Source organism: Haliotis rufescens, unplaced genomic scaffold (assembly GCF_023055435.1).
Source record: "Haliotis rufescens isolate VD_foot unplaced genomic scaffold, xgHalRufe1.0.p SCAF_16, whole genome shotgun sequence".
NCBI classification, from domain to species: domain Eukaryota; kingdom Metazoa; phylum Mollusca; class Gastropoda; order Lepetellida; family Haliotidae; genus Haliotis; species Haliotis rufescens.
This window is the reverse complement of record NW_025963846.1, coordinates 895,862-922,569: the sequence shown is the minus strand read 5'-3', so window position 1 is coordinate 922,569 and position 26,708 is coordinate 895,862. Positions and strand designations below refer to the sequence as shown.

Here is a 26,708-nt window from a genome sequence, read left to right as displayed (position 1 = left end):
TCGATCCCAATTACGTGGATCGATGCTCATGATATTAATCACTGGATTGTCTGGTCCAGACTCGATTATTTACAGACCGCCATCATACAGCTGGAATATTGCTGAGTGCGGCGTTAAACAACCAACCAACCAATCATGATTACCCTCACTTGTAAATGAAAGCAAATGAAGAAAAGTTTCAAAACTTCTTCTCTTCTTCCGCCTTCAAAAATGCTCTCAGACAGAAGTTGACCACACAGCAGTTCAGTTATATGCTTGTCTGTTTTTGTCATCATTGAGGCAAATGTTATAGTCCTTCAAGTACCTACCTGGACAAGAGAGCTGAACTGTACTGTGTATCTTCGCCTCCCAGCTTGGAATCTAAGTAAAGAAACAGGTTGTCAAAAATCAACAGTAAGAAAACCATAAATGTCCTGACGAACCCATGGTGTTATATAATTTTGAACAATTTTACAATCAACTTGTAGCTGTATGGTTTGGTTGAATGCAAAGTGTGATCATATACTGAATATCCTTATGTAGAAAAGATCAGATATATTACAGCTATTTAATGAAAGCCTGCAAAACTATACACAGAACATTGTTACTCATGACAGACAACGGACTGACTGTAGCCACTTGTCCAAAGCCCAAATCTTGTTCAAAACTTCTGTTTGGTTCAGTAAGCTTGACAATGACAGCTCAAATTACAAGTAAAATCTTTTGAAAAAGAATGTGGAATGACAAGTTGGTTTGGTCCCTCAAAAGTTACTGTCACAAACTGCGCATAGAAATACAATCAACAATTCATAGTTTATAATGAAGGGCTTTCTTTTGCAGTTACTGCCACAACAGCTGGCTACTTGCAACATGGGTCAACTTGATACTGCCAAACTTGGACATAAAATATTATTTACCTGACATTGCTGTCTCCGCTTCTGTATGCATCATCAATAGTTTTGTTGTTGCCCACACTATATTTACACCATCTGCCACTGCTGTCATCAAACCATTTCCAGGTGTGACTGTTAGCCTGCGGAAGTAAAACAGTAGGATACATTTCCATACTTAAACCACATACAAAGCTTCTGTATCAAAAATGGTGACACTTCTTTTTAAGTGTTTATTTAGTGTGCAATACTTTTTTTTTTTAAAAAGGACCTGAATTAAATTCCCAAGAAACAAAATCAATCATGTTTGCAATTTTAAAATTGTATATAAATAATTGAAAATTTTACATTATATTGTATATTTTTAACCTATCCTATCTCACAAAAATACATTTCTTTCTTTTCTTCTGATCTTTTTGTGGAAATGTGCTTAAACAAAGTTTCAAGCTTCTAAAAACATTTCACCTGAAATGTATGACATTGGGTATAACATGTGTTATGTGTTACAAGTTTTCATGTAGGACATTGTTATACGAATGACCGCATAGCTTTGAAAAGAGATCTTTTCAGTGTAAGACTTATAACTATTCCGGAAGTGGAACTATCTCCAATGGACACTAGGGTGAGCCAGCTTGGCATCTCTTTTAACGCTTTCTCAAAGCTAACAATCATGCACGAGGGATTGAAGTATGCTAAGACGAGAAGAGGAACGATCAACAATATCCATCAGAGGATCATCAAACCAATACTGAAACATCACGTGCCTAAAGCAGAGGTGAGCAGGTAAGGTCTTCGGACACTGCCAAATCGGTTGTGTCTTGGGGCAACTTCTATGTGGAAGAGAGTAGTCTCTACAGACAAGGTAGCTCACCCTCCACTGGGTACTGAGTCTGGGAACCCGAATAATAAAGACAACACGTGTATAGCCGACGAAGTCATCTATATCCCCCGCCCATTTTAACACGTTATGGTCCCAAACCAGGTAACTGACCCAACATTTCTCTTAGCCCATGTCAAAATAGCTGCAATGGAAATTCTAAAATAAACATTTCTAAAACTATTTAATATCAAATGGCACCAGTTCAGTATGTGCTTTATATAAAGACATGCAATGCTTGGCAAGGAAACATTTAACAGTTTATTTGTTATACTCCATAAGTGAACCCACCCTATATTAAAACTTAAATCCAACTTCTTGTCATGGAAACATAAACAATCAAAATTTGCTAAATATCAAAAGGCACCAGTTCAGTATGTGCCTGGTAGACATGCAAAGTTTTGTAAGAAAGTATTTAACGTTTTTTTAGTTACGCTCCGGAAACGAACACCACCAGCCTACGTCCAACTTGTTGCCATGGAAAATTTCTAAAATTGCTAAATAGCAAAAGGCACCAGTTCAGTATGAGTCTCATAGACATGCAAAGTTTTGTAGAGAAATATTAAATGGTTTCTGAGTTATGTTCCAGAAATGTTTTCGGGACGTGCGCACACACACACGCATGGACAGACGGAACACATTTTTTCATATCCCCCACCAACTTTGTTGGGGTGGGGGATAAAAAAAACCAAAACACTCAATACATGTCTCCACAGGGTGGCGATGACTGAGTGAGTGAGGTGGCAAAGCACAGGATTACAGTGCATCACCCATCGTTCGGGTGGTGACCCTGATGATGCAGGCATGTGTTTGGGTAAAATGTATTAGAAGCTGGAAACTTTGTTCAAGCATGTTTCCACATGATGTTCAAAAGAAGAATGAAGAAATGCACAGTGTGAGATAGGGTAAGCTTAAAAATTAGAATTGTTACACAGGACAAACAAGTTGACAAGTCAATCTTAATCTTGAAATGTAAAAAATGATTAGAAGAGTGATAACACCAACTCACAATGAGGCTCATAGCTTCCGACTTCCTCTTAGATATCACAGACACTTTTTCGAACAGGTCAAGAAGAAGCAGTAGCGGAGCCATCCACCTGTAATATAATCAGGGTGTTAAATTTGATGGAGATACCATGAAACCTTTTTCACTCAGAATTACTTAGAACTCTCACACATTCTGACTTGATTGACAAAATATCACATGTACATGGATTTTTCAAACCCTTTTTATCACTTAACCAAAACATTTATGCCTGCCAATATCATGCTGTTGATGGCATAATGTAACAATGATTGCAAAATAAACGGACAGTTCCACAGATCATCACATACCCTGTCCAACATAGATTTGTAGAACAAACATGATAAGTGAGAGACTGACCATCAAATTATCAATATATAATTTCTCTCAGACTTATATTTGGCATCACAAACAGTAAGATATATGCTTGTTTTAAGTCATCATTGAGGGACCGGTTTTAGATAAGAATCTGTAACAAAATACGTCTATATACCTATTTACAGAACTTACTGGTGGGTTAAATATATTACATTGCTGCAAAGAGATTAGGTTTATACTGCAAACACATTAACTAAGGTTATGTAGTCACTGATTGCCTTCAACACTTACTTTGGAGTTGAAGGGTCTTTAAGATTACTGAGGTACTCCTGTCCCTCATTCAACACTTGGATCAACAAGTCGAGGAATTTGCCATTCTCAACAGCTTCCGCACATGGCATCATCATTTCCTACAAATAACATGAAATATTTTTATAAAAATATACTTCCTTTCATTAATGACGCTTAAGACAAGGGTGTTGGAAACTTAAATATCAGTCTATTAAAATGGCTACCTAGCCCATAAATGTAACTTAAAATGACAACCCAACTTCAAAAGTTGAATGGCATATTTTAGTTCCATTGATAAATTACAACACCATACCTCGAACAACAAACTGAGAAGATGAAGTCTGTTTGCAAACTGTGAGGCACTGGATTCACTGGAGACTTTATCTACAGAGTCCTTCACACAGATCCCCTCTGACAGCTGGGCCAGGAGTTGATGGGCCAGACAGAACACCTGAATACAAGAAAGACACTTCTCAATTGATGATACTTTCATAACTGGGATGCTGCTTTTATGGAACATGTTTCAAATCTTAGTAGTAATGTTGTTATGTGACGTGATCACAACAAATACGAAAATATTAACTTTAAGGAAGAGAATATATGGATGTCAACTTCTTTATTACGAGGAACACAACGTTTCGGAGTATATTCTTCATTAGGTGATGAAGGAGTAAGCATATACTCCGAAACGTGTTCCTCCTAATAAAGAAGTTCACATGCATATATTCTCTTCCTTATGCTAATCACTTCTAAAAGCCTTTCAAAGACCTAAAATTAACCTTCATAACGCAATGTGCATCAGAGTGAGTGAGTGAGTTTGGTTTTACGCTATCAACGCGGGGGAAATGAGAAATGGGCTTCACACATTGTACCCATGTCGGGAATCAAACCTGGGTCTTCGGCATGACGGGGAACGTTTTAACCACAAGGTTATTGACTGCCCAATGTGCATCAGAGGTAATACTAGATATTGCAGTACTTTAGAAGTATCTCATACTGAGGTATCTGTAGATCAGAAGAAAAAAACATGACAACAAATCATACCTGTTGTACGAGCGTAGCTAGAGATTCATCCCGCCATGCATTGCCATTCCTCTGTGTTATCACAATCATCAGATCACACACACGGTACACAGTTTCTGGTAATGTGTCTAGTAACTGCATACAACCTGAAAAAGAAATATACTTCATAAAATCTTTGCCTTTATATTCTGATAAAAGCCTCATGAAAATCACTAGTTTGACCTAATCTGTTTTCATATTCTGTCAGTCACAATAATCCTGAAATTCGATTAACTCTCAATTACAACTGAACCATGAAGTGACATGATTGGACGTTAGTGAGTATGGTTTTACGCTGCGTTTAGCAATACTCCAGCAATATCACGGCGGGGGACACCAGAAATAGGGTTCACACATTGTACCCATGTCGGGAATCGAACCCGGGTCTTCGGCACGATAAGTGAACGCTAACCACTAGGCTACCCAACGCCCCTGACTGGATGTGTTCAGGAATATAGGGATTAACATGGCTTTTCAAATACAACTCAGTACCATGTGGGTTGGAAATAGAAAATGTACCACAGCACTGTAGCTCATCTACTTTTAGAGTTTATGGTACCTAGAATGAGGTGTATGAAACGGGGTAGTACTATGCATGGGTAGCAGATTTCCCCTTTTTATACATACGTAGAATGATTTTTTAACATAAACACCAAGTATATCTGATCTGCTTATTTAGACTAATTTGTTTCTGCAAATAAAGTCTAAATAAGCCTTGCTTCAATCTATAGGATTGCCAAGTCAGCCATGAAAAAAGTCAATATCCGGCAGCAGAGAGCAAAAAGGATAAGTTGGATCATCTCAAACAAATGTGTCAATTTTCATTACAATTTTAACCAAATGGTCAAAAATAGGTTGTTCAATATGGCTGTCGTGGTGGCCATAATGAAAATCTGAACCTATTGAACAAATTTGGGTGTCAACATTGATGGGAGCAAGCATGTGAAATTTCAGCTTCGTCCAGTGGTTTCTGATGAGACTGTTTACACTGTATCAAGAGGCCAAGACAAAAGCCCGCTTGACATTCAGTCAGGTGAGCTAAAAATATGGAGGTAGCAGACATTTGCTGCCATGGAATCATAACTGTAACACAATCAGGGCAACTGTCCCTGGAAAACTACCCAACTGAATCCACTCCATCTTGGCACAGCAAACTGAGGCTGTTTAGATAGCTGGGCCCACTTAGAAACACTCAAGAGTGGACAGGGGGAGATAGAACCACCACAGTCAGCTGAAGGCCTCAGGCGGCACCATAGGCAATAAAACCAATACCCATTTTCGGTATTCAAAATGTCTCTCCTTAGATTGGTTGGTTGGTTTGTTGTTTAACGCCGTACTCAGCAATATTCCAGCTATATGACGGCGGTCTGTAAATAATCGAGTCTGGACCAGACAATCCAGTGATTAATATCATGATCATCGATCCACACAATTGGGATCGATGACATGCTTCAAACCAGGTCAGCGAGCCTGACCACCCGATCCCGCTGTTGACGCCTTTTACGGCAAGCATGGGTTGCTGAAGACCTATTCTACCCCGGATTCTTCACGGGTCGTCTCTCCTTATAATGACAAGTACCTGTTACAACGCTTTGAGTGAAGTTGTCTAATACAGATTTGTCCAAAGGTTCTTCCAATTCCTGTTTTTCTTGTTCTTCATCTTCTTCTTCTTTCTTTTCTTCTTTCTTTGGTTCTTCCTGAAAACACACATGATGCAATAAACGTCCATTCGAACAATTACTTCAAACTCATTCAATTACTTCAACAAAGGTGTTAGAAATCCAAAACATGCGAAATAGATATTAATAACTGAATATCAACTTTGTTAATTATGGAACAAAAGTAAACTATGGAAACATCTTTTGCACACAGCAGATGTCTTGTAGGTTTGCTTGAATATTTGAGTTACTGGAAGCCACTAACCTGGTCAGTGGACATGACCACATTTTCCCCTAGAGACATAGCTATTGCACGCATCATCTGATCCTCTTCAGACATGTCCATGTCCATACCAAGACCCTGCCATTCAGAAACACCATAGTTGTATCAGCAGCCTCACTTGTACACTTACATTAACTCAAGGAAAATACACTTGACAAAGTAGACACAATTTATTTACTTTGTCATCCGTCAACTTCTGAGTAATGCCTATCAAACAATTGAACAAATGATTCAACACTTGATCTGGCTTAAGGACTACGGCAAACCTACAACAATCCATGCAGGGTTTCAGGTCAGAGTTAGAAACCAAGAGTTTTAGTCCACTCGTCCTTATAATGATAACATATAGCAAAACCCCTAAAAAGGGCTAATTTCTACTTGTCCTTATGATACCTTAACTATTGGGCAGATTGTCAAGGACAACAGGACCAGTGCCAGTTTCTAATGCTGCAGGTTGCTTCATTTTCTGGGACCCTGACTGTCATCCAAAATGCCTTTCAGATTTGGTAGATATAGAAGAATGTCCCATCAAAAGTTGATGAAATCATGAAAATGTTATCGTGTCATTTGTCTCAGACAAAATCCTTGTGCATGTGTTTACAGAGAGGGAACTCTGAAAGAGACATCAGGCTTAGGTTTCTTGGCATTCTCATTCGCTTGATTTAAATCTTCCAAAATCCACTATTTTATTATGTATATTTCATATTGACAAAGGGCACTATCATCTACAAATTCAACAAATCTTGGTAAGAAATCATCATCAAAAACAGAATTAAGTTAAAATACATCTATAAGAACAGAATCATCCTCAAAAACATTCAACAAACGACAACAAATACAGTACCATGGTCCTGTAGCTCACCTCATTGTAAATACATAACAGTTTTATATCTCAGCAAGCTCAGGTACAAAAGAAAGTAACAATATCATAAGATTCGCTATCCACTGTGGTGAATGTTTTAAATAGAAGATCATTTCTAAATTCAAACAAGAAGACATTGTCATCCATAACCCCAACCATCCTTGCATGATTATAGTCATAAATAATCTATTCTGATTTCAATGAAAACTATAGACACCTGTTCTAACTAGCCTAATACATTTGCGAAGTTTCATGGAGGAATAATGAAGGTTTGGCACCAGGAAAAAACCTGACCCTAATCTGAACTTGTTGCCTTGGAAAAACAAAAGATAAAAATTAAAACAATTCCAGAACAACAGTTCAGCACTGGGATGTTGTGTATACATTTCACGAAAAAATATGAAGTTAAGCACTTAAAAAGGAAAATAACATAAAAGGGGCCACAACTCTTCCTAATAGTGTTTGCAATATGTCGCCCTTGTATCCATAAACGGAACTTCAAAATAGATGGCAAGGTACTAAAGTGACTTTCAGAGGATAATTTCAAGATGAATTTTAACAGATGACATCAGCTCCCTTGATCTTTGGTCGAAGTGAGTTAACCTATGGTCATGTTTTTTTTATACAGAGTGGTCCGTTTCAATAAAACATGTCATTCTGTCAAGTGCATTTCTTGTCTTCAAACAGTGTGGTCAGTGTTAAGACATTCTTTCCTTCTGTCAAGCGACACTTCTCTGCATATACGGCGGTCTGAGTTAATACAACATTTTGTTCTTCCGACAAGCACATTTTTATACAGAGTGGTCAGTTTCAATAAAACATGTCATTCTGTCAAGTGCATTCCTTGTCTTCAAACAGTGTGGTCAGTGTTAAGACATTCTTCACTTCTGTCAAGCGACACTTCTCCGCATATACAGTTAATACATAGAGGATTCATCACGAGTGTTTTTTAATATGGGAAATATAAACCGAGTCTTAGTTAATCGGTATTTGCCGAGCCTTTGGCGAGGCAAATACCGATTAACGGGACTAGGTTGATATTTCCCATATTAAAAAACACGAGTGATGAATTCTATTTATCATTTTCACATTTTTGCTTCCAAATTAAGGAATAATTGCATTAAACATTAACATCAGCAACTTGTCGAAATCTTACGTATAGATCGTGCGTAGTGATACATGTCTTCCATAGCCATGTAAACCAAAATAAACAATTCTCCGAGAAAAAAAGTTCCTCGGATTATTTTAAACAAAATACTTGAACAGACTTTCGCAGAATAATTGAAACTTTAATAACGGTAACAACAACGATTCTGTGTAATCTGATTATATCTCTGGTGTAACTTCACTTATAATATATAGTTTCAAATCAAACCGCTCGCTCTTCCGGTTATCTAATTTGCATATCTAATTTGCATACTTATGTCATTGGGGTATGACATACATGTTTTTATGTCATAAGCTTATGTCATGGATAAATGCTTAAGTTAAATGATAAAACGTTTTGTCCTTCCGACAAGCACAATTTCAACAAGTGTTCTTACCGGCACCTGCAGTGCAGGGGGAGGATGATTCAGGAGGTAGTCTGTGGCTTGTTCCAGGCTTGTTGTGTGCAGCAGTGCATCCATACAGTGCTCTCGAGTAAATCCCATGTCCATCAGCTGATAAAGAAAAGCATATCTTGCAGATGCTGCATTCACTACAATAGAGCCCTGCTTGAAAAAGCACCATGGCCAACTTCTAGACTAATCTCTGTGTAATCTTTAAAAGTGCAAATTAAGGTAGTCATAAGCAATCATCATACCCTGTTTGTTTAACATTAGCATTTCAGTACAAATAAAACTAGATGAGACAGATCAAGGATTTTGAAAAAGGGGGAGTCACAAAGTTAAAAAAAATGTGTACAATGGCATGTAAGCCGTCCCCTGCAAATCCCCTCCCCCTGTATCCGCCAGTGCCGAGGCAAAGAACATGATCTTTTGCTGATTAACCTACACAATACATAGAGACCACAATCTTTAACATTTTTCACACATGGACATCAAGCTTTGGTTGGTTGGTTTGTTTGTTGTTTAACGCCACACTCGGCATTATTCCAGCTATATATATGATTGTAAATAATCAAGTCTGGATCAGACAATCCAGACCTATTCTATCCTGGATCTTCACGGGTCTGGGCATCAAGCAACATGAGTGAGTATGGTTTAACGCCGCTTTTAGCAATATTCCAGCAATATCACGGCGGGGGACACCAGAAATGAGCTTCACACATTGTACCCATGTCGGGAATCGAACCCGGGTCTTTGGCGTGACGAGCGAACGCTTTAACCACTAGGCTACCCCACCGCCCCTCAAGCAACATGAATGATTGGCTTTTGCTAGTCTCGTTTCAATGATTATACTTGCTAATAAGCGTAACCCTTCATCATCATGACATACCTGCTGGAGATGAGCCTGGTTGACTTCTGGTTCCTGCCGCACAGGGACTGGGACAGAGGGTCCAGCAGCAGCCATGTTGTTAGCTACAGAACTAGCAGGAGAGGGAGTCTGGGCTCCTGGGGTGGCAGCTGCACTCTCCTCCTTTTCTTTAGCAAGGTACTCCTGACAGAGAAATGTTAACATGACATGAACATTAATCTATAAGGAATGACAATCTAATGAAGGATAAATGTTTGTTTTTTAATGCCCCACTTAACCATATTCCAGCTATATGACAGCTGCCTGTATATATTGGAATCAGGACTAGACAATCCAATGACTCCTTTTATGATCAACAATCCACACTGTCTGGCACAATCACCATGTTCACCATGTAAACAATGTTTATTAGCACATTACCATAACAAAGCAATACAATATGTGTTTGAGGAATGCCAAAAAGGAAACTCCTCAACAGTGAGAGCATGCAATGTTCCCACAAATACCTTGATAATTCCTTCTCCCTTGATGATGTGACACAGAATTGCCAGAATAGATTCCGACATCCGACTGCCATACACTTTGATTGGCTTCTTGTTCCACAGATTCATCACAGCATTGAATGCAGCCTACAAGATTTCAAACAAACATAAATGACACCCTTTTTATCAATCATCTTTTGGCAGCTTAATCATTGATGTTTTTTTCGGTTGTTGTTTAATGCCGACTCATCAATATTCCAACTATATGACAGCGGTCAGTAAATAATCGAGTCTGGACCAGACAATTCAGTGATTGACATCATGAGCATCGATCCACGCAACAAGCTTGACCATCAAATCCTGTCTGTCGCCTCTTACGACAAGCATAGTAGCTTTTTACAGCAAGCATGGGTTGCTGAAGACCTATTCTAACCTGGACCTTCATGGGTGACATAGATGAGTTAGTATATCCTTCATGTGAAAGTCAGCAATATTGTCTCTTAGACTACAGTGGTACCATATAAACTAAAAGAAAGAAATAACTAAAGTGTTTTCATGTTGAAAAAACACTAAAAATGGATTAAACCCCCTCCTTGGTTTACTGTGATTCAAGAAACATACCTTCTGTGTGCTGATGAGGTATTGCACAGGACTAAAGGGAGCGAATCCTGGTTGTGTTGACTTTGTAGGAAGAGTGTGTGGAGATTCTAGTACTGTCTTGGGGTTGACCATCTTCTCAACCAGCATGAGCCATGCATCTATAAACTCTCCAGATCCATCTGCAACATCAAAACAGTTCAAATACAATACATGTTTGAGTGAGTGAGTGAGTGAGTGAGTGAGTGAGTGAGTGAGTGAGTGAGTATGGTTTTACGCCGCTTTTAGCAATATTCCAGCAATATCACGGCAGGGGACACCAGAAATGGGCTTCACACATTGTGCCCATGTCAGGAATCGAACCCGGGTCTTCGGCGTGACGAGCGAGCGCTTTAACCACTAAGCTACCCGACCGCCCCAATACATGTTTGAAATAAATGAGACTATTGAAGTTCTACACGAGCAGAGGTTCGAATTAAGGTGACTGCTGGGTGAACAGGTCTTCTCCTTTGGTATTTGAATCTAGTGGCTAAATCTTTGGCTTTTAACATGAGGATTATGACAGGGTATCATGACTTTCATGCTTAATTTAAACACTGCATCAATATTTGATTCAGCTGTCTGTCACTGAATAGCCAGTAGGGATGGCACGATACGACTATCTCCCAATACTATATGTATCGCCATTCTGTTCACAATATTATACATATTGTGATATTTAATGTGCAGCAATTTTGCATGATTTTTTCTATTTCTCAGGGCATAAACACTATTAAAAAGGCTTGAAACTTCCTGAATATCTGGTCTAATCAATGCCTTATCTCAGATAAAAATGGAGTGTCAACATAAGTATTTTCTGTTACTAATAAAAATGCAAATTCCGGGTTTGCAAAATACCTTAGATGTGCCCCCAAAATTGAACAAATTAAGTATGATCAAATGGGTCCATGTGTGAAACGATACAGGATTAAACTATGAATCAATACAGGTCATATTTTTAGAGAATATTATCAATACATCAAAGTGATAGTGTATCATGACATCCCTAATAGCCAGTAACAGTTCTGGTGGACTTAAGTCATCATCCATGTCTCATATGTATGGTGGTTGACCACTAAGCAGAATGTGATATTCACACCACCTCTCAGAAGATACAGAGGGGTTATAAAACAAAAACATAGCTCACATTTCCATCAATTTACCAGTTTCATCCTTAACTTGCACTTTCACATAATTGATGAGTTCTTCAGAGTTTGACAGACAGTGTGTGGAACGAATAATGAGCCTGGATACCTCTCCTATGTATATTTGCACATGTTAATCAATTGTGAGTACATTCATCACATTCTTACCTGGTAAATCAGGATGTTCCAAACCATCCACTAAGGGAACTTTTCCATTCATAGACAATGCCCAAGAGAAGGCCCTGCAAAAGTCAAGACAGTGAAATATTTACTAGTGACGTCGATGACATTTCACATACAGCAGGGACTACTGTGTTTCAAAGGAGAGTAGGAATAACATACTTTCAAAAAAACAATGTGTTATCAGTCTGTGACTTTAGCCACTGGTTCAAAGCCCAAGTCGAGTACAATTTCATTGGGTCTTATAAGCTTTCTAACAAAAGCCTAAGATGTACTGAAAATCATGTCAAGTGACAGGTTCGGGCTATTGGACTCAAAGGTTTTTGGCACAGACTGTGTCATGTCATGGCTTTTGCTCATAAATCAATAAATAAAAGAAACTATCAAAACAAGTTTTATGTAAGTGTCAAAATCAGCCTTAAAATAAATGTTATACAGAAAATGGCAGTGTGGTTAACCTTTCCAAACAGATGGTATACATTTAGTACATGATAAAGCAACAACCAAAGTTTCATGCTAAGGAAATAACTATAGAAATTCTTACTGAAACAGAGCATCTTGTCCCCCTGATGAGACAAACTTCTGCAGCATAAGATGGTATGGCTGTTTCTTCTCATCAAACAACATCGGTGATGTAAATCCAACAGAACATACAAGGAATGTTAACCTGCAACAGAAGACAACTGATATACTTTCTAATATGGAAACTTTGGAAGGCAAAATGTGTGTCATCCTAAATTTGCGATTTGCACTTATCACTGCTTATATTAGTCTTACCTTTTTCTGTTACAGAATTATATGATACAAATTTGCTGTCCTCTTGTTGGGTCACTATATGATTATATATGGTTGAAACCAACTGAAAAGTAAGTCCCAAACACATCCAGTTATGACAGTTTTGACTTACCATCTTCGATCATCAGTGTTTTGTATCTATTTGCATATTTGTTTTCCTGTTAACATATTTCACTCACAATGGTGATCAGGTAAATTCCTACAGGACTCTTCAGGTATCATGGCAACATATACCATTTGGGCCTTATTTCCATTACAGTCAACAACAGAAAAAAACAAATGTGTTAAATGAATTGGACTACATATTTCCCACACAGCAACATAACCCTTGCATAAAGGTCTGGTGTTTTATTAGATTGTCAGTAGTCACATCATTGCCTTACCTAAGCTTTGGTACAGGTGCATGTGGAGGAGGATTCCATGACAATCCATTTGCCAAAAGTTTTGTTAGCGCCTTTGCAACAGCCTGAGCAGCCGGTGTGGGTGTTGTTGGAGTAGGTGGGGTCTGATGACTCCGTCTCTGTCGCACTGGTGTTCCAACACACAACTTGACCAGGAGGCCGAACAGCTCAGCAAGAGCTCGCCCAAGTCTGGAGGACACAGATAATAATGGCTTCAGCTGTTTGATCTGAGCCTGAAGTGTAGGTGAGAGTTTTGACTTTTTCGTGTCTTTGTCTGATGAGGAAGCAGAATCGGACACAACTTCCATGGGGGTTTCAGGGGTTTCCGAAGTGGTGAGAGATTCCATAGCAGCACTGACACCATTACTGCCCATTTCTCCAACACTCCTCGTCAAACCTTCCTCCCCTTCTTTGGGATCCTTATCACTTTTCTGATCCTTTGGAAGAATCTTGTCCATATCCTCCTTACCAAACTCACATCCAGGGGGCAAAATGTCCTCACTGCAGAGAGCCAGTAGCACAGTGCTTTCCCACACAAGTGATGTGTAAAGCCGACTCAGCCCCTTCAAGACTTGTAGTCCTAACTCCGATCCCCAGTGGCTCACTGATATGGTTCTGATGTCAATCTGAAGCAATGAAAATGAAATGTATTATCTGTTTCTCATATGGTCATAGGCTGCAAACAACATGCAAACACAGGTGCAACAAGAGTCAACACTTACAATTAAAGTTGATGGAATTTGATTTTTAATAAGTAACATCTTTAAAGACAAATGTGTGCAAGTAATACACTGCTTCAGCTAAGCACAAGCAAGAGTATAAGACATTCAATTAAAGGGTGAAAAGCAAATACCCTTGCATATTAACATGGTGATAGCTAGGGTACTACTCTAAGCAAAGCCTTGTTATATACCAGTTCAGAGCAAAACATTTAATGTCTTCAAATTTGAGCAAAAGCAGTATTAGTAGTAAAAGCTTCCGACAAAGACACATGTTCCAAGGAGCAGGTCTAAAAAGTGAATAAACTTGAAAAGAGCATATGAGGGAATAGTAATATTTGAGGGATATAACCCAACTAACAAGCCTTTCATTTCTTTGCATCCTAGTCTGAATATGTCATGTCACAAATCAAAACAGACAGGTTGTGGCAGTGGAAAACTATGTTCATTTGTCCTAAGACAAAGACAACATCCAAGTCATTGTATGAGTTGAAGGCTACTTTTCACAACTGAATATTTTTTTTTGGGGGGGGGGGGGGGGGGAAAGAGAGAAAAAAAAGAGGAGAGAGAAGGAGGGAGATAGGGTCTTCTGTGTCTAATCTGTCACTGGTTTAATCAGTATTTTCAGTTATCTTTGACATTAGTAACAATGAAAATGAAGTTATACTACGTACTACAGGCAGGTATAGATAAATTTATTCTAATAATCTCATAAAATCCAGGCCATTCCTGAAAGTATTCATCAAAATGAAATGTTTCAAAACATAATTTTTATCTTGTTCAATGCGCACGAAAAATGCAAAATTCTACTTTTCAAGCAGTTAAACAAGGTTGGGCAAATCAGGCAAGGTATTTACATTCACAATCAGTCTTCCAAATTAGCATGTGATCACTATTGTTGTATCAAAGTAACATACAATGCTTAAAACCCATCGACTGTTCCCTTTGTGAAAAGAGAAGAGTACAATAAAAAGATAACACCTCCCACCCAGGCTCTTAAAAAAAATATTTCGCTGAAAAAATAGTAATGAATTTGTGGCATTTTAAGTCACATTCAGTAAACATGGGGCAATGATACACACAAGAGTAGCCAGCTTTCTTCAGCTTGTTAGTGCTCCTTGGAACAAATTACAACAAATACTTTTGAGTCTGAAGTTCAGATATCATCATTCGGGTGTTTCCTAAGTCTGATTACATACTGTAAATACATCTTTAATGTTACAATAGTTATCCATTTTCAGTTACACCATGATGATTTCGCTGAATTTAGGTTACAGAGCCAAATAGTTTCTGAAATTCAGACATTGATGTATTCATGCAGCTCAGAGCAAGATCCTTTCAAACATTGCATCTTTAAGCACATGCAAGCAGCGTGTAGATAAGATACATGCATAGATTCTGGTGGTTTTTAAATGTAAAAATGCTGTTTTCTTCCAAAGTTCTAAGACCGTTATCCCAGAACCATCCCACATCCCACCCCAGCAACAACACTAAAAGCTGCATCAATACACCAAAAACCACAACTTGAAACAGAACAGAGAACATGAGAGCACTGCAAGCTAGTAGATACCACATTTCTTCTGACCTGCCCCATCCTGCACACATGTACAAACATCATGATGTAAGCATGCGCTGCCGACAGGGCATGGAGGAGGGGTGTGGCCTGGGGGGACAGAGTGGCATCAGGGATGTTAGCAACGCTGGCCAGTTCCCGTAGCAACACAGAGCCACCTGGGGGGTCCAAGGGCTTGTGTAACGGCTCCAATTTTTGTAGCACTTCATTTAGATGAAGCAATCCCTGCTTCAATACTTGGGGTTCTCTAGACAAGCTCTGCAAGTTGTAAAAGAAAAAGTGAAAGTATGTTATTGTTTTACATTGTTCAACATCAGTTTAGAGAAAACAAACATGCTAGATTCAGTGTGGCAGAGATAAGAAAATTGTTGTCAAAGACAGAATAAATCGGCTTCACATTCTTACATGCACTGTGAGTCTAAGCAGAGAAACCAGTGACTGATAATGTGAACAAACCAATGAACAGTCTCAAAGTATCTTCCTGAGGCAAGCGTGTCCACTAGCCTATATCAAAGCCTGTTTCTACCCTTGCCACATCAAGGCTACTTTCCTTGGCTCGACCCTGGAGCCACCTCGTGTAGATCACGAGTTGTGCTTCTTGTATTGAAAACGCATTATCCAATCAAATCGCTGTTCTTATCTTGTATAGCTTCACAAAGATGCTGACGACATAGTCGATCAGGATTTCATCTCTGGCACACATAGATAGGCAATCTTTGAGGGGTTTATAAATTGAAAAAAACATTCGTATCAAAAACGACAGGCAGCGGCATATCTCTTTCATACGAAGGTGTACCAGTTGTGGATGTTGAAACATTCTGATTTGACTAACAACATGTGCCATAGGCCAATCATATTTAGCACAGGAAAGTGGGCTTGATGTGGCAAGGGTGGAAACAAGACTTTGATAATAAGGCTAGTGGACGCTCTTGCCTCAGGAAGATGCAAAGTCTAAGTCTGACCTACTTCATAAATCACTGTAACATTATATTAATCAGTGGTAAATAATGAATGAATGAATGAATGAATGAATGAATGAATGAATGAATGAATGAATGAATGAATGAATGAATGAATGAATGAATGAATGAATGAATGTTTCCCACAAATACTGATTGGGCAGTGAAAGCATAAAGCCTATCATATGTTATCACAATCACTTACAAGAATAGCCTTGCAGACACTTGCAACAGCCTGGCACGCAGGTGATGCAGGGAAGTCAATAGGAAGATTTGGCAGTCCCAAGATGCCCATGAGTGGGAGGAGGCCCTTCTGTGTGACAAACTCACGGCAGTGGTCATCTGTCGAGTTGTTACTTAAAATGGCCTCAACAAATTTCATCTGCAAAATGAATATGTTAGCACTTACAAATAGTGAATGAACAGTCTCAAATGGCAACAGGTACCTTCTGTAAACAGGATACATGATTTCAATGTCAGTCAAATGTATTGTTATATCAGTGACACATGACGAACACTTACCACATTTAGAACATAATCCATGAGAGGAATGGCCTGCCTGTCAGGTGAAGCAGACTGGCTTCTGCAACAAAACAGAACAGCTTTTCAGAAAAGCAAAATTCCCCCTTCAGTTGTACCAACTGACAGTATGTTCTGCAAGTACAGCCTAATTTACTTCCTATCGACAAACAACACTTTTCTGATGACTAAGCAGGTAAAAACAAATTTCTTAACTCAGGAATCAAGTTAACCTTTATATACAAATGGCATGACAAAAAGGTTAAATAGAGGGACAAAATCCTGTTTACTCTAAAAAAACAAAAAACCTTTACTATCACATCGAATGGGAAGATTTTAGAGACAACTTATTGACAGTCAGATATGACTTACTGCATAGAGTCCTGTGTGGGTGAGAGAGCTGGTTTGGCTGATGTACTCTGACTTGCAGTGCTAGGCAGTTCCTCCTCCTCTTCATCCTCATCAGATGAACCTGTGTCAGCTGGTTGAGGGGAACGGATTGACAGTGCCATATTCTGCTCTGCCTTTGGCTGCTGCTTTTGACAGATGTACTTGGTATCTCTTCCCATGGCACAGACTTCTTCTAAAAGCTGTACAAGAAATTGTCACAATCACAAAAGGGTATAACGAAAAACTGTAGTTGAGTTGTAAGTTATAATTAGTGAGTTGTTTGATGCTGAAGAAAACAATAGCAAGTATTTCACCTTTAAAAGTAGAACCACTCAGTGTGAAAGCATATCTAATGTCACTACCATCAGTCAGCAAACAGCTGAGATTGAAGTGTCTAGATGGCCATTTATCCCCAATAGTTTTGGGGGTGCTAGAGGTATTTTTCAAAGTTGTGTCACATAGACAGGTCATAGAAAACAATTCATCACTGCAATTTATATTTTGGCACTTCAATTTTAATTTAATAAGAAACAAACACTATAAACAAAACACAGGAACATTATGCAAGCACAACTTCATGATCCTGACACCGGATCCATAAACAATACAAAATGGAAGGTGAAAGCACGAGTCATACATATCCATCAGCCAGACTATGGCCCATCTGCACCTATGTTATTGTCTGAGAACCAATTATGTTTCTTAGCCTAATCAATACACTTGTATGCAAACATCCTTTCACAGACAGAAAAAGTTTTCATGAATACATATTGATAAGTAGACACAGAAACATGGCTCATAAAGAGTAATATTCAGTTTAAGGTAATGACTCCTCAGGTGCAGATTTTTACCTTAATAATTGCTTTGGTTGCATCTGTCCTGAGAGAAGGCTGATGCCTCATCAACTCATCCATGGCATTGCCCAAATTACTGGCAGTATCACCTAAAATCAAGAATACAATCATTCATGATAGAAACTGCAAAACATCTTGCAAGTGATGCCAGTTACTTTTCCTCCTGCCATTTTCTAGGCAGCAGGCAGATAATTAACACAATTTGCAAAACACAAAAGATCAATATCAGTTTTGTCTGATTCAAGGAGAAGACATTACTATCAACTTGATGAAACATTAACTGTGAGTGTGTTGCGTAAAAAGCCACTTATAACAGTATTTCAGTTGTGTCAGCTTGAAGTGGAAGGAAAGCCCTTAGTGATGCAGGTCTTAGGCTTTTACCACTTTGGTGAAACCCACAAGCAATCGGTATGATGACAAACCTAGAAACATAATCGGGGTGAACCAGGATTCATACCCACAAACAGATTCCTGGCATACCTAACGGACACAACTCAGCACAGCAAACTGTGGTGCCTTTGATGACTAAGCCACCCATGCCCCCTTAACAAGACTAAGCCACCCATGCCCCCTTAACAAAAATAAAACTAACAGTTTGTTTCTACTTCAAGCTAGGTTGAAGTGTAAAAACAAAGACATACCGAAAGGGTCTGAGCTTCGTCTTCGTCTCATTGCTGGCAGATAGTCTGGGGATAAAAGCACCTTGAAAAGTCTGTCAAATGGACGACACTCCACAAAAGCTTCAAGACCTCGAGTGTTCAGACACAGAGCACTGAACACATTGGGTAAGGATGCTAATACCTCACGTGTTGCTGGAACCTAAAATAAAAAATAAGTGATATTGAATCAAAATACTAGAGTCATAAACCAACACAAATGATTTCAAAAAGTTATGAGATTTCAGAGACTATTAACATAGCACCAAACTTTAAAAATACAGCTTAGAAAATATAAACATATTAACTCTTTCAACACCAGTCAACCAGAAGTGTTTACTGCTGGGACACGGAGTTCCCAGAGGCTCTTGTGTGATAGATGAAGTCAACATTTATCAAAGAAAATACCTGCTTGTAAAATATATTTGCTACTACATGTTATACACCATTTGAAAGGTCTGATCCTATGGTTTATAAATATGAAAGTTATGTTTTTCACATTATTTAAAATAATGCATTTACAACTTAATTAAATTCGTTGTAAATAAAAAAATGTACGCTAACACGTTGTTAACATCCAGATTAAGGACCAAGGAAGCGAAAACTTGACGATTTTCGGCAAATATATGATTTCATAATATCCACGTACCTATTTCTATTTTATTTTCATTGTTTACGTTATTGGAAAATCATTTTAAAAAGAATTATAAATAGTCTCTGTCATCACCCATTTCCCGATAACAGCGACTGTCCGCTCAGTAAAATGAAGAAATACCCCCGTTTTCGAGGTTTCGTATGAATAACACATTCGTCGAAGAATGGCATATGACACATCGCTGGAAAGCTTATTGCTTCATCTACACACTCGTAACATCGACTGGTTTTTTTCCGCAGTTATAACAAGCGATTTCATTGGATTAAAATTGGTTTCTAATGACGCTTTCTTGCTGAAATCTGCTACAAGTTTCGTGATTGGTCAATTTTGAGCACGTGACCTAAGGCAGGCAATCAAATTACAGCTGTGATACCAAGCTCGTGTTCGATAAATTACAGAAGTTTGCGAAAGAATTTTGTTAAATCGTGTTATTCTGAACGTTTTGAGCAGGAAATCACGATATATATTAAAAATATGGAACTTCGTGAATGTATCGTGCTAGGTTACGAGCTGTGACAAAGATTTTTCATGCATATATTTTTGCATTAAACATCGTGTCCGAGCCGAGAATTCAAGGCGAAGAAAGCCGAGATGTCATTTGACTTACATTACACGCGATCGCACGAAAAGATGAAAATAATAACTTAGATGTAAGTTTGATTACTTTTAGATATATTTTTGTTGATTTTATATATTACTTTGTATAATATATTTAAAGATTTGTTTAAAACGTCTTTATTTTCCTCTTTGACGTGTTCGATGTGGACCCGTTGTCGAAATGTGTGTCCGAGAATTTTATTTTCAATAACATCGCGGGAAATAGTGAATAATTTTTTAATTTAACGATAAAAAATGTTAAATTGAAATGGAATATGTATTTCAGACATTGTGAAATGTGATAGATTTAATAAATGAATGATATTACAGGTAGGTCCATAAAAATATAGTACTATTTTGACGTGACTACGGCTTGGCCGGATAACCGGCCTGCGGTGTCTGGGGACTCGATGCTTCTTGGCCGGATAACCGGCCTACGGTGTTGAAAGAGTTAAACAGAAATTATTTTTAAGTAGGAATGTAAATTTTGCTTATATTTTCCAAACATATTAAACCAATTCTAACAGTCAACTGAGACTATATCTAAATTTAGAGTTGGTGTTTTCAAGTAATAAAGTCTGCTCACATCTTTGATAAGCAGGGCATTGAGCACCACATCAGTGAGGCCATTGTCTTGAAGTGATGACAGAAGAGAAGGTTCTTGAAAGACGTAAACTGTCACAACATCAGTAGCTGAAAACAAATCATACATAGTAATACTTTTAGTATTTACACATGAGCACATGACATATTAATCTGAGGTGGAGACTAAGTATGGTCTATTAACGTTATGAATGCTTTCAGTAGAAACACATTGAAAGACGATTCAATTTATTTTTTTGACAATCAAACAGTAATGAAATATCAATCACTTCTAATACATAGACGTTAGTAAACTAACATGTGTGTTATACAGATTTAAGAAACGAGAGTCAGAATACATATATTTCCCAATACATGAATTCTTGCACGAGTTTTATAAAATCAGTATGACACACGTGCTAGTTTACTTACGCCTATGCATTAATTTCTTCATAACCCATGATTGCTTAATCATTTGGAGCTCCCCTTTAGGGAAAAATCCGCTTATCACAACCGCCTTCTCAGAAAACATCCATTTTGACGGGGAAAAATTCAGCTAAGACGTTTTTTGTTGGACGTCATTCCGATCTTACATCACTATAAGATTCAAATGACTTCAACAATGCAGTCCGGATGACATAAAAATTACACAGGTGAACGTCAAGTGATATTTGCAAAAGTGCACATACTATTTTTATTAACCCTATGGGTTTACCATTCCTTCCAAAAGATTCTTCCAAGATAAAATAATGTAAGTTACTAAATAGTCCAAGTTTTCTATGAAATAAATAATATCATCAGAATGATTCACTGAGAAACAGCAAGTGTGCTGGCAGTGAACTTACCTAACAGAAAGAGTGAGGGTCCATAGTATTCAGCATTGCTGATAATATGCTTCAGGGATTTAGGAAGAGATCCATCCATTACTGAAAAAAAATTAATATCAACATGTTATGACAAAGTATATTGAAAATTCTTTGGTTATTCCACAATATCAAGAAATTATTTTTTACATTTCATGAATGAAACATACGTACAAGAATAAAACAAGCCCTCAACAAACAACAACATGTTCCTGCACTTACGATGTCTAATGCTCTCTGCAAAAGCTGTGTCAGGAATGGCCTTCTTCAGGAAGTTCAACATGGACTTGAGTAGAGCAGCTCGCTGTGGAAAACACTGAACACCTGCAATACAGCAAACAGAAGATGATGACATGATATTCCTGGTTACTAAATCAACTTTCTTTGGTATTCTTCCGAGAGATAATCAGTTTTCCAGAGGCTGGAGAACCAAGAACGAAACGAAGGCAGAAGATCTTATTTAGATCAATGAACTTTGTTTAAGAAAATTACAAAGTCTTCTGCTGGAGTATTTAAGACAATGGACCCATTAAAACTTTGACTTTTAGAAGTATAAACATTTGTGTCTTGTACCATTTTTTAATCCTGACTAAATAATGACAGAGACAGTTAAAGAGTATTGTTTGCCATCGCTTGTGACAATAATCCAGCTCGATAACACTGCAGGACACCAAGAATGCGCTACCTCAGCCACCATGCTTTTATGCCACTTTTAGCAATATTCCAGCGATGTCATGGGTCCTTCAGTAAAGAAAAGTTCAGGTAGCCAATAAACTGACAAGACATTAGACATCAGATCAAACTATCCGCAAACTTACCTGTTTTTGGCACATCTGGCTCTGCCGGTTCTGCAGGCTGAGCTACAGGTGCTGGGAGTGAAGTTGAAGCGCCAGCGTTTATACTGTCGCTGCTCTGGGTCATGTCTGTTTCCATCGGGGCTGGGGGAGATTCAGGCTGGGAGTCGATGCTGGCTTCACGGCGGGCTGGTCGGATTACAAATGGCTGTTCCTTTCTGCAGATGCTCACTTCATTCTGTTATAAATAATAATTGAGTCACATACACATGTGGACAATGTAGAATTTTTAACTGGACAGAATGATAATTAACAGTTGTGAAACAAACAATAATCATAACACGAGCTAAATCAAACTTTTCCATCACTTTTTTACGTAACATAGCTACTCCAAGTTCTTTCAACTGCTCATTAGTTTTGTACAGACAGAACCCTGATTACAGCATAGAGTAAAACATAGTAAAACATTTACCCCTGACTGTAATTGTCAAACAACATTACATGATGGGCTTCCGTACCTCTAATCTGTTGATAAATGCAAGAAGCCCTCCGTGAGCCTGGAAAGCAGCCATGTCCAGGTTGGTGATGAGATCAATCACACGTACAGCTCTTGTCACAAACTGCAAGGACACAACACAATTGTAAATCAACTGAATAGATTGAACATGTGTTATCTACACAAACACAGGGCAGAAATATTTTTCCAAGAATGTCAAAGTGATATCACTGCTCAAGAGTACTAAGCAGACTTTGTGAAAACTTGTGTTGGATGTATATGCAGCAGTGTCAAGTGATGTGATGTGATGTGATGTGATGTGATGTGATGTGATGTGATGTGATGTGATGTGATGTGATGTGATGTGATGTGATGTGATGTGATGTGATGTGAGGTGAGGTGAGGTGAGGTGAGGTGAGGTGAGGTGTGAGGTGAGGTGAAATTGGGTTTAATGTCGCATCTAAGATTATTGCACTCATATAGTGATGTGCATGCATGATGTGTGTGGCTGCTTGTACAAGTCCCAACTAATGCTGATTTATAGTGCTAGCTCACTGAGATACCATGCTGCAGTTTAACATGAATACCTCACTCAGACACAGTATACTGACTCCGAGCCGACCAGTCCTTGTTTTAGCCCCTTAATGCCGAGCGCCAGACAGGGTAACAACAAGTACCATCTTTTAACGTCTTTTGGTATGACGCGGCTGGGGATTGAACCCCGGACCTTCTGCTCTCCGGGCGGACGCTCTACCACTAGACCACGGAGGCGGTCGCCTTTTACTGCAGACAAACATGAGGTGCTGTAAACAAATACTGACTAAACTCCATATTAAACAATTTATACAAATATTGCAAAGGAAGGCCACATGATTTGTTCAGCACGAGGTATACAAGTGGTCCAAACTGACAGGGCAATCAGAAGCTACTCACAGTAACACTGAATACTGATAGCTGATAGTCAGGTGCTTAACCTGGGATGTATGCTTAACCTTTGTTACTTAATGCCACACTAAGCAATATTAGGGCTATGTGACAATGGCCTGTAAATAATCAAGTATTGGCCAGACAAAACAGTTCGATGTTGTGAGCAAGGCCCCACGCCACTGGGTACGATGGCAAGCAATCACTAAGTTTGACCACCTGATCCATTAGGGTGCCTCCTACGACAAGTACAGATTGTTGGGGACGGACCTATACCAACAAGGATTCCGCACGGGGCTGTGACGTATGTTAATACATGTTCAGATTAATCCCAAATCATATCTAGTAAAGCATTTCTCTCTAGACATGATATAGGGAGAATTTTAACTATGAACATTGTGATTATTGTGAAAAGGATGAAAGATAGCTTGACTTACTGAATCATGGAATCATTAACTCTTTCAACACCAGTCAACCAGAACCTTTATGTAACAAATGTTATATTTGGGATAACACTGTCTCAGTAAAAGACAGATTCACATACTTTTTGGGGGTTGAGTCCCGTCCGGGATTCGGGCCCACACTGCCAGACTGAGGCACCTGATCGCCAGCACACAAAGTCAGCGATCTAACCCACTCAGCCACCGAGGCTTCCACCAAAATGGAAGTCCGAGAACTGGCAGTCTAGATCACGTTCTTTGTTTACCCCTAAAATTTACCCGTGTAAATTGGCACGGCTCCCATGGTTCGAATCCCATAGCTTGCGGCCATGGGAAATAGTGAATAATTTATTAATCTATCAATAAAATATGATAAATTGAAATAAAATATGTATTTCAGATATTGTGAAATGTGTAAGATAAAAAAATGAATGATATGACTGGTAGGTTCCTAAAATTATATACTATTGTGATGTGGCTTTGGCTTGGGGATTCATGACTTCTTGGGCAGTGTACTAACATGTGGTGTTTCAAGAGTGAGTGAGTATGGTTTAAAGCCGCTTTTAGCAATATTCCAGCAATATCACGGCGGGGGACACCAGAAATGGGCTTCACACATTGTACCCATGTCGGGTGGTGTTACAAGAGTTAAATCTGGATGGCAATCATTGATTCTACATACAAACACTGAGGAGATATTTCATTGCAAGAGTAAGAGAAAGTGCAAGAAAGAGGAAGCCAGAAAACAATACCCACACTTACGGTTATGTGCTCTTGTCCCTCTCCATACCAGTTGATGACTTTCAGTAATGCTTCCATCATCCCGCAAGATACCAATGCCTCAACACCTGGTAACACAGTAACAATCACATGCTAATCAGCTTCCTTCTATCTATCTATCTATCTATCTATCTATCTATTCGTTCATTCTACTCCATCTCATGAACAAGCTACATAAACTAGAAAGATAATGTTGAGGCTTAACAATGAAATGTGCTCTACAGCACCCTTCTATGACTGCAAGACCTCAGTTTTGTAGCATTAGGAAAACGATCAATCTGACCCATGAACATGTCAGATTGCAGACACTCAATGCAAGTACAAACATTAGAAGAAAGCAAGAGAATATATACACCTATCATGTGCTGAACACAACTTTTATCTAGCACATATAGAAAGTTTTTTTTGTTTCTTTGTTGTTTTAAATATTCCAGCTATATGATGGCAGTCTGTAAAATAATCGAGTCTGGACCAGACAATCCAGTGATTGACATCATGAGCATCGATCCACACAATTGGGATCGATGACAGGCATCAACCAAGTCAGCGAGCCTGACCACCCGATCCCGTTAGTCGCTTCTTACGACAAGCATAGTCGCCTTTTAAGGCAAGCATGGGTTGCTGAAGACCAATTCTACCATGGAATCTTCACGGGATATACAGAAAGGCCTGACATGTTTAATATGGCTGCTATGGCTGAGAGCATTAAGACAAAATTTGAAAGACCAAATAAGTTACAAAACTGAAAACCCCACTGAACACTGCCGACAGATGCCAAGTTCTATCATCATCTGCATAAATGACAACTAAACAGCCTGTCATCACAAACAAATTCATAACACTAACAAGTTTTAAAGTGAGTGAGTTGGATTTATTGCTGCTGAGTGTTTTTTTTCAGTTTAATTACATATCAACTTAATATGGGAGGAAAGCCTAGAGTGATGTTGGCTAAACACTTTACAACTTTGGTTAAAACAATGAGCATGGTCCTGGCAAACAAAGAATCAAATTGAATTTGGGATTCAAGTCCATACAAATAGGATTCTAGCATGCCTAGAGATGCAATGGGAGGGTCATTCAAGCCCAATATTTATGACATTATCTAACAATGAAAACATTATAGACTATTCAACAGCTGCAAATTTGGAATATACTGTTCTACTGACCATTCTCATAGCTGGCTAGATGGTAGAGGAAGGAGAACAAAGCTGTGGCATACTGCTGGGGAAAAGCATCCATTTCAGGGTCTGAAAAAAAGAAATGCCTTGATAATATTATTCTGTCCAATGTACATGTACTGTATAACAAAGAAGAATATTCCTGAAACACTGATCTCCTTCTTTGCATTCTACTCGTAACTCAAAGTCAGGTCTAACCTTAAATCAAATCTAACTTGAATGCTTGTGATCCAGACAAATAGAAAGACCATATTAGAATGAATCCTTCAAAATCGATGTTAATTTATATACCCTGTCTATAAAGTGAATTGGAATGAAGCACGTTCCCAGCGCATACACAATCTCTACATTTGCAATAAAAACATGTTTGTCTTCCGCAGAAAAAAATTACATCGTAGATGTATCCCTTCAGCGAATTCAGAGAAACG

The 26,708-nt window shown here is 38.5% G+C and overlaps 1 protein-coding gene across 9 annotated transcripts in view; it reads right to left on the bottom strand.

The window, feature by feature from the left end:
- LOC124146150 (E3 ubiquitin-protein ligase HUWE1-like) overlaps window positions 1-26,708 on the bottom strand; it is a 98,459-nt gene that overhangs the window by 35,435 nt on the left and 36,316 nt on the right. For 6 of the 9 annotated variants that reach the window (XM_046516290.2, XM_046516294.2, XM_046516295.2 and 3 more), the window contains exons 14-41: window positions 26,269-26,349; window positions 25,079-25,170; window positions 22,981-23,082; window positions 22,487-22,700; window positions 21,891-21,992; window positions 21,651-21,731; window positions 20,810-20,916; window positions 18,957-19,134; window positions 18,313-18,404; window positions 17,444-17,661; window positions 17,075-17,135; window positions 16,758-16,934; window positions 15,591-15,851; window positions 13,284-13,927; window positions 12,650-12,772; window positions 12,094-12,167; window positions 10,766-10,923; window positions 10,169-10,291; window positions 9,684-9,845; window positions 8,789-8,905; window positions 6,365-6,460; window positions 6,021-6,138; window positions 4,424-4,548; window positions 3,693-3,830; window positions 3,380-3,498; window positions 2,756-2,843; window positions 897-1,012; window positions 309-360 (exon numbers count right to left, since the gene is read on the bottom strand). In XM_046516290.2, the coding sequence (XP_046372246.1) occupies window positions 309-360; window positions 897-1,012; window positions 2,756-2,843; window positions 3,380-3,498; window positions 3,693-3,830; window positions 4,424-4,548; window positions 6,021-6,138; window positions 6,365-6,460; window positions 8,789-8,905; window positions 9,684-9,845; window positions 10,169-10,291; window positions 10,766-10,923; window positions 12,094-12,167; window positions 12,650-12,772; window positions 13,284-13,927; window positions 15,591-15,851; window positions 16,758-16,934; window positions 17,075-17,135; window positions 17,444-17,661; window positions 18,313-18,404; window positions 18,957-19,134; window positions 20,810-20,916; window positions 21,651-21,731; window positions 21,891-21,992; window positions 22,487-22,700; window positions 22,981-23,082; window positions 25,079-25,170; window positions 26,269-26,349 (4,019 nt within the window). The remainder of the gene's footprint in view (window positions 1-308; window positions 361-896; window positions 1,013-2,755; window positions 2,844-3,379; window positions 3,499-3,692; window positions 3,831-4,423; window positions 4,549-6,020; window positions 6,139-6,364; window positions 6,461-8,788; window positions 8,906-9,683; window positions 9,846-10,168; window positions 10,292-10,765; window positions 10,924-12,093; window positions 12,168-12,649; window positions 12,773-13,283; window positions 13,928-15,590; window positions 15,852-16,757; window positions 16,935-17,074; window positions 17,136-17,443; window positions 17,662-18,312; window positions 18,405-18,956; window positions 19,135-20,809; window positions 20,917-21,650; window positions 21,732-21,890; window positions 21,993-22,486; window positions 22,701-22,980; window positions 23,083-25,078; window positions 25,171-26,268; window positions 26,350-26,708) is intronic. The other 3 variants (XM_046516293.2, XM_046516291.2, XM_046516298.2) reach the window with 3 other exon arrangements.